The sequence below is a fragment of the Rhinatrema bivittatum genome, chromosome 5 (genome assembly GCF_901001135.1).
Source record: "Rhinatrema bivittatum chromosome 5, aRhiBiv1.1, whole genome shotgun sequence".
Taxonomy (NCBI): Eukaryota; Metazoa; Chordata; class Amphibia; order Gymnophiona; family Rhinatrematidae; genus Rhinatrema; species Rhinatrema bivittatum.
This window is the reverse complement of record NC_042619.1, coordinates 74,711,838-74,730,861: the sequence shown is the minus strand read 5'-3', so window position 1 is coordinate 74,730,861 and position 19,024 is coordinate 74,711,838. Positions and strand designations below refer to the sequence as shown.

At 41.8% G+C, this 19,024-nt stretch overlaps 1 protein-coding gene across 1 annotated transcript in view; it reads right to left on the bottom strand.

Annotated features, from left to right (window-relative positions):
• The window catches only part of ATM (ATM serine/threonine kinase), a 586,955-nt gene that overhangs the window by 239,207 nt on the left and 328,724 nt on the right, over positions 1-19,024 (bottom strand). The window contains exons 30-31 of the mRNA XM_029602465.1: positions 9,930-10,107; positions 7,598-7,762 (exon numbers count right to left, since the gene is read on the bottom strand). Coding sequence (XP_029458325.1) covers positions 7,598-7,762; positions 9,930-10,107 — 343 coding nt within the window. The remainder of the gene's footprint in view (positions 1-7,597; positions 7,763-9,929; positions 10,108-19,024) is intronic.

Sequence of the window (19,024 nt, the reverse complement as noted above, 5' to 3'; positions counted from 1 at the left end):
ATATTGCAGGTTGGAACCAACCTATGTGATTCAGATCATGGTAATGCATGCCAAATATATCCAAGCGCCTGTCAAAAACCCCATTCCAACAACATACATGAGTTATTACACAGGGTGTGCTGTATACAGTAATAATAGAAGGGGAATATGGTATCCCTGAATTCACTAACTCAAAAAGGGGTGGGGGGAGTGGATTCCACCCACATTTGTCAAACATAGATGACGCGCACTTGGCACATAAGGGGCAGCAAACTCATGCTGAACTACTTGCAGAATAGCACCTACATTAACAGCACAAGTTAAGAGATAAGGATACATAATTAATGAGATATATATTCGATAATGGAAATCACATAGAGAAGGTAATAGATCCATAGTCTATGTAGTAGCACAACCTCATCCTTGAGAGTGGGGTTGGAAAAGCCACATGAGACCAGCTTTTACTATCACTTTTACCATTCTCAGCAGAGGGTCTGTAATGCTTGGTTCACATGACTGCTATGTTCCCATATTACTTCGCCAAGATTTCCAAGGCTTGCCCCTCATCCTCCAGGTACCATATGAAATTGCCCCTTGGACTGAATATGGGCAAGAGTCAAATTTGAGACTGGCATCCCAGGATACCTGGACAAAGTGAGACATGAACTATTTGGGGCAGGGCAGATAGTACAAACATTGCCACAGGGTATTTAGCAGCTACCGAAATAGCACTTCTGCCATGCTCTTGGGGGCAAAGTTGGCCATAGAGGCAAAAACTCATAATAAAATCTTTTTAAAATATATCCAAAGCAAGAAACCTGTGAGGGAGTCGGTTGGACCATTAGATGACCAAGGGGTTAAAGGGGCTCTTAGGGAAGATAAGGCCATTGCAGAAAGACTAAATGAATTCTTTGCTTCCATGTTTACTAATGAGGATGTTGGGGAGATACCAGTTCCGGAGATGGTTTTCAAGGGTGATGAGTCAGACGAACTGAACGAAATCACTGTGAATCTGGAAGATGTAGTAGGCCAGATTGACAAACTAAAGAGTAGCAAATCACCTGGACCGGATGGAATGCATCCTAGGGTACTGAAGAAACTAAAAAATGAAATTTCTTATCTATTAGTTAAAATTTGTAACCTATCATTAAAATCATCCATTTTACCTGAAGACTGGAGGGTGGCCAATGTAACCCCAATGTTTAAAAAAGGCTCCAGGGGTGATCCGGGTAACTAGAGACCAGTGAGCCTGACTTCAGTGCCGGGAAAAATAGTGGAAACTATTTTCAAGATCAAAATCATACAGCATATAGAAAGACATGATTTAATGGAACACAGTCAACATGGATTTACCCAAGGGAAGTCTTGACTAACAAATCTGCTTCATTTTTTTTTTGAAGGGGTTAATAAACATGTGGACAAAGGTGAACTGGTAGATGTAGTGTATTTGGATTTTCAGAAGGCATTTGACAAAGTCCCTCATGAGAGGCTTCTACGAAAACTAAAAAGTCATGGGATAGGAGGCGATGTCCTTTCGTGAATTACAAACTGGTTAAAAGACAGGAAACAGAGAGTAGGATTAAATGGTCAATTTTTTCAGTGGAAAAGGGTAAACAGTGGAGTGCCTCAGGGATCTGTACTTGGACCGGTGCTTTTCAATATATATATAAATGATCTGGAAAGGAATACGACGAGTGAGGTTATCAAATTTGCGGATGATACAAAATTATTCAGAGTAGTTAAATCACAAGTGGACTGTGATACATTACAGGAGGACCTTGCAAGACTGGAAAATTAGGCATCCAAATGGCAGATGAAATTTAATGTGGACAAGTGCAATGTGTTGCATATAGGGAAAAATAAACCTTGCTGTAGTTAGACATCGTTAGGTTCCATATTAGGAGCTACCACCCAGGAAAAAGATCTAGGCATCATAGTGGATAATACTTTAAAATCGTCGGCTCAGTGTGCTGCAGCAGTCAAAAAAGCAAACAGAATGTTAGGAATTATTAGGAAGGGAATGTTTAATAAAACAGAAAATGTCATAATGCTTCTATATCACTCCATGGTGAGACCGCACCTTGAATACTGTGTACAATTCTGGTCGCCGCATCTCAAAAAAGATATAGTTGCAATGGAGAAGGTACAGAGAAGGGCAACCAAAATGATAAAGGGGATGGAACAGCTCCCCTATGAGGAAAGGCTGAAGAGGTTAGGGCTGTTCAGCTTGGAGAAGAGACGGCTGAGGGGGGATATGATAGAGGTCTTTAAGATCATGAGAGGTTTTAAACGAGTAGACGTGACTCGGTTATTTACACTTTCGAATAATAGAAGGACTAGGGGCATTCCATGAAGTTAGCAAGTAGCACATTTAAGACTAATCAGAGAAAATTCTTTTTCACTCAACGCACAGTAGAGCTCTGGAATTTGTTGCCAGAGGATGTGGTTGGTGCAGTTGGTGTAGCTGGGTTCAAAAAAGGATTGGATAAGTTCTTGGAGGAGAAATCCATTAACTGCTATTAATCAAGTTTACTTAGGGAATAGCCACTGCTATTAATTGCAACAGTAGCATGGGATCTTCTTAGTGTTTGGGTAATTGCCAGGTTCTTGTGGCCTGGTTTGGCCTCTGTTGGAAACAGGATGCTGGGCTTGATGGATCCTTGGTCTGACCCAGCATGGCAATTTCTTATGTTCTTAAACAGAAGACCGCCGAAATGGACAGAACCTTTAGTAATTCCTTCTGCTGGCTCAGCTTTTGACACCCAAATCAGGAACAAAACCACTATTTTGGTAAGGCAGTGTGAAATGCCTAGATTATGTGAGGCCCAAGAATAGATCTGCCAAATCACATAGGGGTGGGTCTGCAGCCTTGTAGTAAGAATTAATAATAACTATTATATGTATTGTGAGGTTGCAAGAGCCACAGTAGCTCCCAAAAGAACTTGCAGCCATATCAATGAACACAGGGAGATTTAATTGTATGGTGGAAACAGAGATGGTGACATGCCCAGGACACTATGAGGTCACTTGAGAGCTTCTTCTAGAGTTTGCCTACCTGCACTAGAGACCAGCCCAAGAATGGGAACACTGAGAGGAGAGGATCACCTTGCTGGTGGCTGAAAGGAATCAGTAAGTTTTTGCTTGGGACATTGTCTTTTTTAAAAGTATTGGGGCAAAGTTAACTATTTGGGAATATTATTTAGTGTGTTTGTGCCTTTAATAGTCAGAAAGGCAGTGAATAAAAAAGTTAGACTGTTTGTATTTTTAAATAGTCAGTCAATAAGGTAGCTAGTAAGCAGTAGGTAGTGTGTTTATTTTTAAAAGTGTTCAGAACTGAGTGTTCTGCAGACTTTTAAAGAACTGAGTGTTTGAACTGAGTGTTTGAAAAAAAAAAACCCCACAAATAAAAAAAAACAAAAAAACAACCCAAAAAGTAGCCAGAAGCTAGAAATAAGCTAGGAGCAGTGTATACCTAAATAAAAAAGTTGAATAATTCAGCTCAGTTACTCACCTTGGAAAGGTGTTGAGGTAGTGTGATTGGGTTTGAATAGGGACCAACATTTGTTAATCAAGAGAGCAGTGAGTCACTCTGGCTGAGTGACAATGGTAAGAAATCATCAAGGGAAGGTAACTGTGAACCAGCGCTGTAAAGTAACTTACAAACTGCCGTCACATATTTGGTAACTCATTGTAACTCATCTGAGATTCTTGATTGTCAAAGCCCCTGAGGCAGCGGCTGTTGAGCTGCGAAACTCGGCCTGAGTCGGGCACTTTTGCGACTACGTCTCTACTTTAATTAATATTTGGAAAAGATCAAGGCATCTATTCTTTTTTTGTTCACCTGATAGCCTTGAAAAAATTCCACACAAGAAAAAGCAGCCAGGTCCAGACCAAACCCAGAAAGAACGTGAGCTGGTCCCACAGATCTGCTCTTGCCAGCAGAGGAGCCAGTCAAGGGAGAACCAAGATCGGTTGTCCCCCCCAGTTAAGGCCATGACCAACCCATTATTAGAATGAGAAGAGCCAGGCTTAGGAAAATCAAGGAAGACAACTATCCCTGAGTGTCTGAGCAGCACTGACACACGTTAGAAGCCAGGTCAGGCTGAGAAGCCCTGATATGACAGGCAACACAAACAGGAAGACACTTAGGCTTCTTGCTTATTGGCGCCATTGCTGCAGTAAACATGTGTTGGAATGGCTTGTGCTCAAAAATGAAACGTGCCCAAAAAATAAGCACCTAGAAGAAAGCACAGCAAGGCACACACACAACCTGTGCGCCAAGTTAAGTGCATAAAGTTTGAGCGCGTAAAAGGTGCGCCTAAAAACAGAGCATACAAAAACGTGCGCAGAGCTGATACACTGCGCACACCGATGGCCTATAGGGGGCAGCAGAACATGCACAAGATTGTGTGAAAATGGCCACTGTGGTGTGCACGAAAAAAGCCTAAGTGCGGGGCCTAGCCCACCAGGGGCCGCTCATCCAGCCAGGCTGCCTACATCCCCAACCTCAATGGGAGTGGGAACGAACTTCAGCAAGGCACGCCGAGAACGGAGAAAGTCCTGAAACCCCTCTAACTGTCTCTGATTCAGGTAAAACTTTATCCTTTTGTTTTTTAAACCTTACCTGAGTTCAGCACTTACCAGCTGAGTACTGAGACTGTCTCCGCCTGTGGGGGGAGAGGACATCTTCCATCACCGTTGCACTCGGCCTCCTGCACCTGCTGCTTTTCAGCTGAACTAGCAGCTAAGTCCACGCCGGGAAACCCAGCTACCAGATCAAGGCACACCTCGGAGGGATCACGGAAATCAGGAATTCTCAAATGGGAGAGGGACCTTTAGGTATCACCGCAGGAGAGTGGGGCTTTCTTTTCCCGAATTTAGAATTTCAAATTTCTCCTTTCAAAAAGCTCAAAGCAGTCCCCCATAGGGAGATGCAGGTCCACCATCTGCTGGAGACGGAGAATACTGGCAGGCTGGGGTCACTGCAGGGTTATGTATACTGTGATGTCAGCTTGCTCCATATCTCCATCTGCTGGCAAGGGAGCATAAACCCACTGGTCCTGAGTCCATTACCTACATGCTAGGGAAACTCTTTTTTAACGCAGTTATGCTAACTGCTTTCACCACATTTTCTGGTAACAAATTCTATTGTTTAATTGTGCACTGGGTGAAAAAAACACTTTCTCCAATTTATTTTAAATGTGCTATTTATTAATTTCATGGAGTGTTCAGTCCTAGTACTATTTTAAAGGATAAATAACTGTTCCATATTTATCCATTCCACGCCAAGCAATATTTTATAGACCTCTCTCAATCTCCTCTCAGCCATCTCTTCTCCAGGCTGAAGAACCCAAACTCGTTTAGCCTCACTTTATACGGAAGCTGTTCTATCCGTTTTATCATTTGGATTGCCCTTTTCTAGCTCTGCTATATCTTTTTGAGATGGGGCAACAAGAATTGTACTCAATATTCAAGTTATAGTTGCAGCATGGATGGATACAGAGGCATTATGGTCTCCTCTTATTTTTTATTCCTTTCCTAACACTTAATATGTTGCTTGCTTTTTTGACTGTCGCCGCACATAGGGGCTAAGAATTTCAAAGTATTGTCCACATTTATTCCAAGATACTTTTCCTGGGTGGTGACGCCTAATAAAGAACCCAGCATCATGTACCTAAAGTTTGGATCATTATTCCTAATATGCAACACTTTGCACTTGTCCACATTAAATTTCATCTTCCTTTTGCATGCCCAGTCCTCCAGTCTCAAAAGGTCCTCTTGTAATTCCTCCTTCCCTATCGGCTATTGATCGGACAACTTTTAATTTCTGTCACTGCAAAACTGATCACCTCATTCATCATTCCCTTTTCCAGATCATTTATAAATATATTGAAAAGCACTAGTCCTAGTACGTATCCCTGGGGCACTCCACTATTTACCTTTCTCCAGTGAAAGAAGTGATTATTCAGTCCTTCTGTTTCCCATCCTTTAGCCAGCTACCAGTCCACAATAAGACATTGTCTCCTTTAATTTTCTGATGAATTTCTTCTGATAGACTGTCAAATGCCTTCTGAAAATCCAGGTACACTGTGTATCAAACAACTTACTCTTGCACACTTTTAATGACTCCTTCCAAAAATTCTAACAGATTATGACTCCAACAGATTGGTTGGCATTTTTTGTGATAGACTATCTGTTGCTGTTAGTACAGTTAAATAGGCTTTCCTCTGTGCTGTAAATGTAATTGTTGCCAAATCAAGCCTTTATGCATAGAGGTCCATATTCAAACGTATTTAGCCATTTTGTGGTATACAAGTTTTAAAATAAATAAATAAACTCAGAAGTTATCTGGCGAAAGAAAGATTTGGGTACTTTTTGGGCTAAATTATAGCTGGATAATAAGTTAATTGGTTAGAATTTAGCCAGAAACGCAAAGGGTGTTCCGGGTGCATAACTGGGAGAAGATGAGTTAGCTAGAAAAGTTATGGATATTGGAGTTAGCCAGATAACTTATCTGGCTAACTATGCTTGGACCATTGACTTCTTAAAGTTAACTGGACAGCTGGATACATTTATTTGGCTAGCTATCTGAGCCACACAGTGACTGAATATGAACCTCATAGCTTTCCCTGACAAAGTATAGAAGTATGTGCAGTCTAACCACCAGGGAGCCCGAAATGAAACCAAATAGAAAGCTCCCCTACAGTTCACATTATCCTGCATTGCATAAGCTATTAAGAAATCTTGAGCCCTAAAGGGGGTTTGGTCTCTACATCATCATTTGTTAAAGACCAGAGAAAACCAAGGTATGTATCAACAGAAAAGTCAGTTTCTTACTATTCCCATCAGCTCTTTGAATTAGAACACTTCATCCACTGAACTTTTAAAGCTAAGTGCACATTTTATTTTTTCATTGGATTTTTTAAATTTTCATGCAACAAAAAAATATTTTTGAAAAAGTTTAGTGGTTGTGAGACCAATGATTATATGATTTAGAGACATTAAAACGCTAAGCGTTCCCGAAGTGTATAAGAACAGCAATTTAGCGAACGTTATAGTCTCCATAATATTTTTATTTATTTATTTATTTATTATTTTTGTTATACCGAGTTTCATGATAGGCATCACATCAACCCGGTTTACAAATAATAATGTGTGTAAAGTATAGCGTAACGTAATAAATATGATGGCCTCTACTATTTAGATGTGCCTTGGTCTTGTTTGACTCTACAACATCATGACATACATCTTACATCCTCAGTGCAGATTTTGTGAAAATGCAAAGAAATACCCAACTGTACACAAGGAAATATAAACACAATTTTCTTATAATGCTTTCTAGCCCTTAGCCAGCTAAAGGATTAGAATTACCCAGTGCAAGTATTCACAGAATGTGTGAGACACAAATAGTGGTAAAACAGATGAATGGCTGGGGGGGAGGGAGCAATTCTTATATTATCCATTGTAATCAATATATATGACCTCTACTACAGCACATTTATATGGACTACTGTCCAAAAACAAACAATAAATCAAACTATTATTTTAATTTTTAAAAGTTTAGCCACAAAATGAAAGAAACCTTTCCAAATAATTGGATCTCATATTTTTATTTTACCTCCAAAAGAGAAAATGGTCCCCTACTGTATTTGATACTTTGCTGAGCAACACGCATATCTTTAAAGACTGGATGATCAGGTAAAGGATCTAGAAGTTGAATGGTATGATACAGGTTTTCATTGTCCTTATTCTCTATAATCAGGTACTTCAACAAGTCTATGACCTGAACACCAAGAAAAATAAACAAAGATCAAGGAAAGGAAAATGGCGATAACATTTAAAGCAATACAGCACTTAATACCACTGGTCAACATTCAAGATGGTTTATTTTCCAGGCTGATAAAAGTATCCCCCTTACCTGCTTGTAAGTTTAAGTCTCAATTGAACTATAAAATTTCTTACATTAAAGATAAGTCATCTATTGATTCTTGGCAGCACTGATTTTATAGACAGAACAAGAGTGGCGCCAACACAATTTAAATATGATGAAAAAGGAGCTCTCTAGTATTTATTTTTATTTTTTTATTCTGCTTTTTGACACTTCAAAGCAGATTACTTTCAGGTACTGCAGATATTTCCCTATCCCTAAAGGGCTTACAATCTAAGTATATATATGAAACCTCAGAGAGTAAAGTGACTTGCCCAAGGTCATAAGGAACAGCAGTGGGATTTGAACATTGCTGTCCCTAGTTTGTAGTCCACTGTTCTAACCACTAGGCTGCTACTCCACTCATGTTGTCACTAAATTTAGATATGCATCTTGGGATAACCTTATTTGGACTCTAGATCTTTGATGTAGAGACTCTTTGAAACATGGACCAGGTTAAGTTTTTCATTTTCAGGAAGTTTAACATTTTTAATTGCATTAAAACATTTTTCAGAAAAAACAATTATTGGGGTTCAATAAACTTGGGTGTGGTATATTGCACCAGTATCCTATGAATTTTGACTGCTCACTTTTCACTTTGTTTAAATACTGTTGGTGCCACAGTTGCCCTATCTACTTTTTTTGGTGGCATTTATTTTGGTGTGGTTTTGTTTAATAATGACTCTGCTAGCATCAGTGTTAGGAAGAGAGAGATAGAGGAAGATAATTCCTCTGGTTTTTTTTAAACAATCTATTTAAACAGATCCTAGTTCAATTCATTTATTCTTACATTTACCTATAAAAACTAGGGATGTGAATCGTGTGATCGATCGTCTTAACGATCGATTTTGGCTGGGGGGGAGGGAAATCTGATCGTCATGGTTTTTTTTGTTAAAAAATCGGCGGGAAAACCGGCACACCAAAACAACCCTAAAACCCCACCCCGACCCCCCCAAAATGTTTTAAATTACCTGGGGTTCAGTGGGGGGGGGGGTCCCGGCACGATCTCCCGCTCTCGGGCCACGGCTGCGTTAATAGAAATGGCGCCGGTGGCCCTTTGCCCTTACCATATGACAGAGCAAAGGTAGCGCCGGCGCCATTTTGGTTCCTGTCACCCGACGTCACGAGTGCAGGAGATCGCTCCCGGATCCCCGCTGGACCCCAAGGGACTTTTGGCCAGCTTGGGGGGGCCTCCTGACCCCCACAAGACTTGCCAAAAGTCCAGCAGGGGTCCGGGAGCGACCTCCTGCACTTGGGCCGTATTGCCAATATTCAAAATGACGCCGGCGCTACTTTTGTCCTCACTATGCATCTCCTGCACTCGTGACGTCGGGTGACAGGAACCAAAATGGCACCGGCGCTACCTTTGCTTTTGTCCTCACTATGCCCTCACTTTTGCCCTCACTATGTATAGTGAGGGCAAAGGTAGCGCCGGCGCCATTTTGAATATTGGCAATACGGCCCGAGTGCAGGAGGTCGCTCCCGGACCCCCGCTGGACTTTTGGCAAGTCTTGTGGGGGTCAGGAGGCCCCGCCAAGCTGGCCAAAAGTCCCTGGGGTTCCAGCGGGGGTCCGGGAGCGATCTCCTGCACTCGTGATGTCGGGTGACAGGAACCAAAATGGCGCCGGCGCTACCTTTGCCCTGTCATATAAGGGCAAAGGGCCACCGGCGCCATTTCTATTAACGCAGCCGTGGCCCGAGAGCGGGAGATCGCGCCGGGCCCCCCCCCCCCCCCACTGGACCCCAGGTAATTTAAAACATTTTAGGGGGGTTCGGGAGGGTGGGGGATTTGTTTTAAAGGGTCGGGGTGGGTTTTAGGGTTGTTTTGGTGTGCCGGTTTTCCCGCCCTCCCCCCTCCCCCGATTTACGATTTTTTGACGATAAATCGGGGGAATTGCTATTGTATCGTGGCTCTAACGATTTTTGATGATTGAAAATATATCTGACGATTGTTTTAAATCGTCAAAAAACGATTCACATCCCTAATAAAAACAAACGTGGATGAGTCAGTTCAGAAACCTACCTGTTGCTGAATTTCCCGCCGGTCACCAACTAGCGAGATAAGTGATCCCACAATTACATGTAAGTGACTTTCTAAAGCATCTCCACAATACATGACTGCTGTTTGGCAAATGAGATTAAGAAGATCACAGCACAGCAGGGTGCTTCGCACGGACACATCATCCATGACCAGAGATGGCCTATCAAAAAAAATAAAAAATGTATATATATAAATATATATATACACACACACGCACACACATATAGAACAACCATTACTTTCAGAGTTCTAATGCACATTTTTCTCTCAGTTTTTGATGTAGAAACATGCTTTTCTCCTTTACTCTCAACTTCTTTCCACACTGGAGGTATACAGAAATCTGGACTACTTGAACCAACGTGAGATACGCAGATTTACACTGGAATGGATGCTTAATACAAAGAACAGTACCAGCTATCTTTCACAAAATCTCACCTTGCCTATTGCTTGGCTCTATTGTTTCTTCTGGTCTTATATCTCTATTCTATAAGCTTTTAAAATATTTGACAAATCCTGAAAAAAGTATGTATCTTTTACTGTGACTACATTCTGTGTTTTTTAAATTGCTACTTTATTTCACTCAAGAGATGTTCATGTTTCACAAGTATCAATGTGATCCTGAGCTGTGTTATATTATAAAGGAACAACACAGAAACACCTCAGTTTACTTAAAATCATAATGGTATGGATTTTGAAAATGTTTACATATTGTATCTCCTTAGCAATGAAATAAGATAAAATTTAGTCTTATCTGCTAATTTCTTTTCCTTGAGTCCTTCCAAACTAGTCCAGACATGTGGGTTATGCTCCCCTACCAGTAGATGAAGGCACAGAGTAACAGGTTTGCTGATATTACCCTATAGGGTACCATGCTTATCTCAGACTGCCAATATTTTCTATAACAAACTCAAAACTTAACTCCTCTCCTCACCCCCACTCACCAGGCGGCATCATAGGAAGAAAAAACAACAATCCACACAACCTTGGGAGCCCGACTAACAAGAACTCTAACGGCTCTAATTGTAAGGTTAAACATTATATACCCAGATATCCTCAGCAACAATGGGGAAAAAACACCATTGACATAAGAATAAAGAATGAGAGCAGATGGAAGGACTCAAGGAAAGGCAGTCTAGGAGGACTCAAGGAAAGGAAATGAGCAGGTAAAATTAAATTTCACTTTCCTTATAGTCCTGCCAGACTGGGATGGAACAAAGCCATCTCTCAGACTGGGTAGGAAAGACAGCATCTTCTATGGTTCAAACATCCATACGATAATGTATTGTAAATGAATGCAAGGATGCCCATGTAATCATCTGGCATATCTCCATAGGAGAAACTAGGTGCAACTCCACCCACAAAGAGGTCTGGGCCTGATCAAATGGACCTGAGACCTCTGGGAGGTGTCAAACCTTATGAAATAATGCACAACTAAAGGCTTCCTTGATCCATCAAGTTAAAGAATCTTTAAAAGGAGCTTCTTCCTTCTTTTGACCACTAAAGCAATGCTTCTCAACCCAGTCCTGAGGGCACACCTAGCCAGTCAGGTTTTCATGATATACACAATGAAAATGCAAGAGATAGATTTGTATACATTATTCCCATTGTATGCAAATCTATCTCATGCATATTCACTGCAGATATCTAGAAAACCTGACTGGCTAGGTGTGTCCGGAGGACTGGGTTGAGCAGCACTGCACTAAAGGATGACCAAATGGTCACATTTCCTGAAGGAATTAGTCATCTTGAAATATTGCCTGAAAACATCCAACTGAAGAAAGTCTTCACTATCCTTACCAGCAATGAACCCTTCCTAAAGGAAGGAAGAAAGGAAAACTGTGTGGTTCAGATGAAATTACAAAACCACCTTAGGCAAAAAGATGGATCTTGGTGGATTGCAACTGCCTCATCAGAGACCCTGAGAAAGGGCTCCCTACAAAATAGAGCCTGAAGTTCTGAAATATGACTTGCCGAGCATAAAGCTACTAGAAACATCGCCTTCAAGGTTACGCTTTTCAGAGATGCTTTTTTGAGGGGCTCAAAGGAAAAAGGCTGGTCAGAGAATGAGAAGACCATTACTTCGGAAATAAAATGAAAGCTCTTAGAACCAAATTTAGATTCCATAAGGGAACTGTGGAATCAGAGTAGTAAAGGACCCAGAGTAGTATCTCCTCTCACACTGCTCTCCCATGTACTGCTACTTTATGATACTTCCCCCCTTATGTTAAGGTTTTTCTAAGTTTAATTCTTGTTGTTGTTTACCTTTCCTTCTAGGCTGCTCTTAAGTTATCTCCCCCCCCCCCCCCAGTTCTTCCTCCCTGTTATTATGTAATTTCAGACCTGCTGTTCATATGTAAACCGGTATGATGTCCCTACTAATACCGGTATATAAAAGCCTTTAAATAAATAAATAAATAAATAAATAAATAAATGTAGGACAGCTAAACAGATTGTTACAAAGTGGAACAATTATAGCTTAACTCAATGTGTTGTTTACTGCATGATGTGATGTTGCAACCAGCTTTCTGGAATCCTGGGAAAAATGTAGATTTACACCTAGATGGGGACTCCAGAGAAGGGAGAGAGGTCCTGACCTGCGAGGGAGAGCTGCCCTGTGTTTCCCCGGAGTACTATTTCATCTTGCTCCATTGGGGCTCCGGTTCCTGTTGAGCCCGGGGCATCCTGACGTCATTTTTCGTGGACACTGGAAGGAGCCTTCAAAAACGGGCCAGCAGTGGTGCACAGACCGAGACTCCAGAGAAGAGAGAGAGGTGAAGAGGTCCTGACCTGGGAGGGAGAGCTGCCCTGTGTTTCCCTGGAGTATTATTTCCTCTTGCTCCGTGAGGGCTCAGGTTCTTGTTGAGCCCGGGGCGTCCTGATGTCATCTTTTGTGGACACCTCCTAGGATCACCCACCCTCTCCTCTCCACACATAACTTCTGCTGTATATCATCCTGCACCCGAGGCTCCGCCTCCCGATGGTGAGGCTCAGCAGGGCTCCTCCCCTGGGCGTACCACCTCTCACCTCGGCTGAAGGGCCCACATACTGACATTTCCTAACACCCACCACCTGTGGGCTCTGTACGTTTTTTCCTGATGTCCTCCTTTGGCTCTACGTTGTTTTAGTCCTGCCCCTCTTGGCCCAAGCTGCCTCCATAAGAACATGCCATACTGGGTCAGACCAAGGGTCCATCAAGCCCCACATCCTGTTTTCATCAGTGGCCAATCCAGGCCATAAGAACCTGGCAAGTACCCAAAAACTAAGTCTATTTAATGCTACTGTTGCTAGTAATAGCAGTGGCTATTTTCTAAGTCAACTTAATTAATAGCAGGTAATGGACTTCTCCTCCAAGAACTTCTCCAATCCTTTTTTAAATACAGGTACAGTAACTGCACTAACCACATCCTCTGGAAACAAATTCCAGAGTTTAATTGTGCGTTGAGTGAAAAAGAACTTTCTCCGATTAGTTTTAAATATGCCACATGCTAACTTCATGTAGTGTCCCCTAGTTTTTCTATTATCTGAAAGAATAAATAACTGATTCACATTAACCTGTTCTAGACCTCTCATGATTTTAAACACCTCTATCATATCCACTCTCAGCCGTCTCTTCTCCAAGCTGAAAAGTCCTAACCTCTTTAGTCTTTCCTCATAGGGGAGCTGTTCCATTCCCTTTATCATTTTGGTCGCCCTTCTCTGTACCTTCTCCATCGCAACTATATCTTTTTTAAGATGCGGCGACCAGAATTGTACAAAGTATTCAAGGTATGGTCTCACCATGGAGCGATACAGAGGCATTCTGACATTTTCCGTTTTTTTCACCATTCCCTTTCTAATAATTCCCAACGTTCTGTTTGCTTTTTTGAATGCCGCAGCACACTGAACCAACAATTTCAATGTGTTATCCACTATGATGCCTAGATCTCTTTTCTTGGGTGGGAGCTCCTAATATGGAACCTAACATTGTGTAACTATAGCATGGGTTATTTTTCCCTATATGTATCACCTTGCACTTATCCACATTAAATTTCATCTGCCATTTTGATGCCCAATTTTCCAGTCTCAGAAGGTCTTCCTGCAATTTATCACAATCTGCTTGTGATTTAACTACCGTATTTTCCGGCGTATAAGACGACTGGGCGTATAAGACGACCCCCCCTTTTTTATACATATTTTTAAGAAAAAAAATAATTTTACATTCAAACAGGAGCAACCCTATCTATGAAAAGGCAACACTACAAATACCGTATATCAGGCCCTAAAAACCAATACACCTCTTATTAGGAAAACAGAACTAGCAAGCAGCTATAGATCCCCACACAGAAATAATTGTAAAACTATACTAATAAGCAGAATAAATGTTTCAAAACAGCTATGAACAGAATAACATCCAACAATTAAAAACTCATAAAAACTATTAAACATTCTCCAAACACCAATAAAATATTTCAAAAAAGCAGACACATCACATAATATTAAATAATTAAAATGGCAGTCAATCAAGAAAAATAAACTTAAAAAGCCACCTTTACTTACCCCCTCCAGCAGCTCCGTAGCACACATCAGAAGCAGCAGTAGTGGCTAAACTCTATACTCATGGTCATCTTCCTTAGAGCCCATGTCTCTCTCACACACACACCATACCAGTCATGCCCCCATGACCAGTTTCTGTCTCTCACACACCAATCATCTCCCAAACAGTCTTTGACACACACACCAGACACCTTCCTGAACAGTTTCTCTCATGCCATACACACACACACACAGGCTTCCCACTCCCGTGTTCTGCTTACTGTACATATACGGGCTTCTCACTCTCATAATCACTTTCTCTGTCTCACACACACCAGTCTCTCTCTCATTTCCATGCTCGCTCTCCACGTGCACAGGCTTCTCATTCCCTGAATCACATTCTTTCTCTCACATTCACACACACCAGTCTCTTTCTCTCACACACACCGTCACCTTATCAACTAGTCTCTCTCTCATGCACGCGCACACACACACACACACAGCCAGCCCTCCCGCTCCCATGCTCTCTCTCACATAATCAGGCTTCTTACTCCCATGCTTTCTCACATACCCAGATTTCTCACTTCCATGCTTTTTCTCTCTCTCACACTCACATACACATCAGTCATCTCTCTGAGCAGTCACTTTCATTGTCTCTCACATATACACACACATGAGCTCTCTGACCAGTTTCTCTCACTCACACACATGCTCTCAATCAAATGCATTCTCTCACTTACACACAGGCTGGCTGGCTGCTTTTCTCTCTCTCACTCACTTCCTCTCCCCTCCCCCGCCCCCCAAGAACAAATAGTAGCTGCGGCAGCCGCCTCCTCCAGCCCCCGCAGGCCAAGAAAGAAGAATCCCATCGGCCGCGGGAGGCTCATGCTGCTGTCTCATTTCCCTATTATCAGCTGCTTCGATTGCTCGGGGGCTGATGCTGCTGTCGCCGCTGCGATTTTTTCATGCGGCACGGCTTTCTCCTTCCCGCGCACCGCACTGTGTATCCTTTCCTGTTCCGGGTCGGGGGGCGGGAAGAAGAAAAGGCCAGCCGCGGATGCCACAGCTTTTTTTTTTGTTTTTTTGCACCGCTGCCGTTCCCGCTGGGCTTGAACTTGCCGATAGCCCGGCGGCAACGGCAGCAGGAAAGGAAGAGCAGCGGGAGAAACCGGGAGCACGCGACAGGGGGCAGGAAGAAGAAAAGGCCAGCCGCAGATGCCACAGCTGCTCTATAAGACGATACCCGGCGTATAAGACGACCCCCGACTTTTAAGAAGATTTTCAGGGGTTAAAAAGTCGTCTTATACGCCGGAAAATACGGTACTCTGAACAATTTTGTATCATCTGAAAATTTGATAACCACACTTGTCGTATTTCTTTCCAAATCATTTATAAATATATTGAACAGTACGGGTCCCAATACAGATCCTTGAGGCACTCCACTGCCCACTCCCTTCCACTGAGAAAATTGTCCATTTAATCCCACTCTGTTTCCTGTCTTTTTAGCCAGTTTGTAATCCATGAAAGGACATCGCCACCTTTCCCATGACTTTTGACTTTTCCTAGAAGTCTCTCATGAGGAACTTTGTCAAACGCCTTCTGAAAATCCAAATATACTACATCTACCGGTTCACCTTTATCTCCGTTTTTTATGCACTTTTTACATAAGATATGCCAGCGCTTTCTTTATACACTTTTGCTGCTAAAGCTGTACTCGTATCATATTTTCAAATGCCTTTAAGATTTGTTCCCCTTTGCGTCCTCCTTCACTCATTTTATCTTCGGCACATTTTTTGGTCCAGCTTTTCTTTGTTATTCTTCGGCTCTACCTTTAGTCAGGTTTGGTTACTTATCTTACTCTATACCTATAATCTTTCACACATGCAATTTTTACTTTCATAATCACTTTGATGGTGTTTTGTCTACGCAGTCTCTTGGGTACTTTGAACATGTTGCTCCTGTCCTGTTGCTGCCCTCTGTCATGATTTTTATTTTCACTTTTCCACAGCTGCACAAATCGCATTTGCTTCATATCTTTCCCCCTTTACAGTCTATTGATTTTTTATGCTTTATTTCATTTTTTACATATGCTTTCTCAACAGTTTCCCTGACTATACATTTTCTTTATGTGGAGTTTAACTTTTCATTCTCCTCAAACCTGGTAAGTATGCTTTCTTATTTTTCCTTTGACTACAATTCACTTAGGATTTGCTCCCTCTTTCATAATTTTAGTTGTTCAGCTTCTAATGCCCTCTTTTCAAGATAGCTTAAATTTTAAATTTTATTTAAAATTTTACATAATATATTGTTTATGTATCATACATTTTTTACAGCTTTTTCTATCTTTTTGAATAATTTGGTGTACATGGCATTACATTATCCTTTTCTCTGATTTGGTATGTACCTCGTTTACTGTTCCTTGCTATATGCCTCTCCTTTTTATGGACTGTTTATTGTATCTAACATTTATTTTTTGTCTTTATTTTAGAATTTCTGATATATTTTGATTATGCAAAAAGCCAAAAGTTTTTCCTATGTAAGCCATCCTTCCCGATGCAGCTTATGCGAAACACAGTCCCGTGTCAGGGACTGAGTTTCAAATAAAGATTGCTGGGTACGCATCCTAAAGGCAGACTGCATTTTATTATTTGGTTCACTAGCTTCATTGCTAAATTTATGGACCATTCACAAGCCTATCTTGCAGCACACTTTCTTTTTTAATTGATTACCTAGTGTGCTTGCCCTTCTATCCACAACGTTTTGTGGTTATCACTTATTCCCATCATTCAAGAAAGTCTTCAGATCCACTCCAGCTACCAGGTTCTTTGAATCCAGCCACCAGAACAGACTGTCTCTTGTCTGCATTGAAGGTGGGAGCCTCCTGGAATATACCAGCACCTGAGGCAAACATCGAGTCAGGATATATAGAAACATATATATAGAAACATAGAAATGACGGCAGAAGAAGACCAAACAGCAAGTTTCGCACTTTTTTTTTTCTCATACTTATCTGTTTCTCTTGGCTCTTTGTAACCTTTTGGTTCTATTTCCCTTCCACCCCCACCATTAATGTAGAGAGCAGTGTTGGAACTGCATCTAAGTGAAATATCTAGCTTAATAAGTTAGGGGTGGTAACCGCCGCAATAAGCAAGCTACACCCATGCTTATTTGTTTACCCAGACTATGTAATTCAGTCCTTGTTGGTTGTCTGTATATAGATCCACTTTTCTTCATTCCCCCTGCCGTTGAAGCAGAGAGCTATGCTGGATATGCGTAAAGTATCGGACTTTCTCCCCTGCCGTTGAAGCAGAGAGCTATGCTGGATATGCGTGAAGTATCAGACTTTCTCCCCTGCCGTTGAAGCATACGTATGTGCCCTTGCCCAGGTCACCAAGTCTAGGGCCACTGCCATGAAACCAAAGGCTTGAGGATAGCCCCATACCCTAGGGCTTTGGTTGTACATAAGATCACATATGACCCTGAATCTTGAAAATTCTTTCTGCAGTCATTCATACTTGACCATGCTCCATGTCGAAGTGGGTCCCTACATATTTCAAACTCTGAGTGGAGCCAGCTTGCTCTTTGCTACCTCCATCACCCAACCCAGCTCCTGCAAGAGCTATATCACTCTAGTGATGGAAGCCCAACTCTCCTCCTGTATCTTTGTGTAGATGGTCCAGATAAGGATGAACTAGCATACTCTCCTGGTACAAAGCCATTGTCACTATGACCATCACTTTGGTGAAAGTCTTGGGAGCTATGACCAGCCTGAACAACGAAGGTCTGAACTGGAAGCATACTTTGGATACCGCAAAGCTTAGGAAGCTCTGATAATCCTCCTTACCGGGGACAGAAAGACAGGCCTCCATCAAAACAGAAAAGTTAAAAACACTGTCTCATTGCCATCATGATTGACCTCGGCAGCTTGTTGACCTGCTTTGATCCAAAACGGATGGAAAAGTACCTTCCTTCTTGGGAACCACAAAATAAACTGAATACCTTCCTTGTCCTCATTCCAAACCTAGAACCACCAGCTTCAACCAAAAAAACACACTCCTAGGATACCTGAACTGCCTCTTTCTGTAGTTGGGAGCAATAGAAGAACAGCAAATAAATAAATAAATAAATAAAGAATAAAAAGTATAAAACAGACAAGGCATAATTGTCTGATGATATCCAGGACCTACTGGTCTGAAGTGATCTGGACTCACCTCCAGTAAAACAATGCTAGGTAACCACCTACTTGAGACTCTAGAGATAGGGCCCTCAAACCTTCATTGGGAATTGTGGTTACCAGTGGTCCCATCAGTAGTTCTATTTTGTCTGCCCTTCTTGTCCCCTTGAAAGAGCTGTGACCAACAAAATGACTCCCTAGTTGGAGACGACCAGAAGAAACCCTCAACTCTATTCTCGAAGTCTGAATGACTTGGATTCTCCCAAGTACTTACCAATTTCTCAAAGTCCTCCCTAAAAAGAATGATAAACCCCTCACCTCTGATTTGAAGCAACTCTGGCATAGCCTCCAGCCTGCAAATTTGGACTTCCTTTATAGGTCCCCTTAGCTC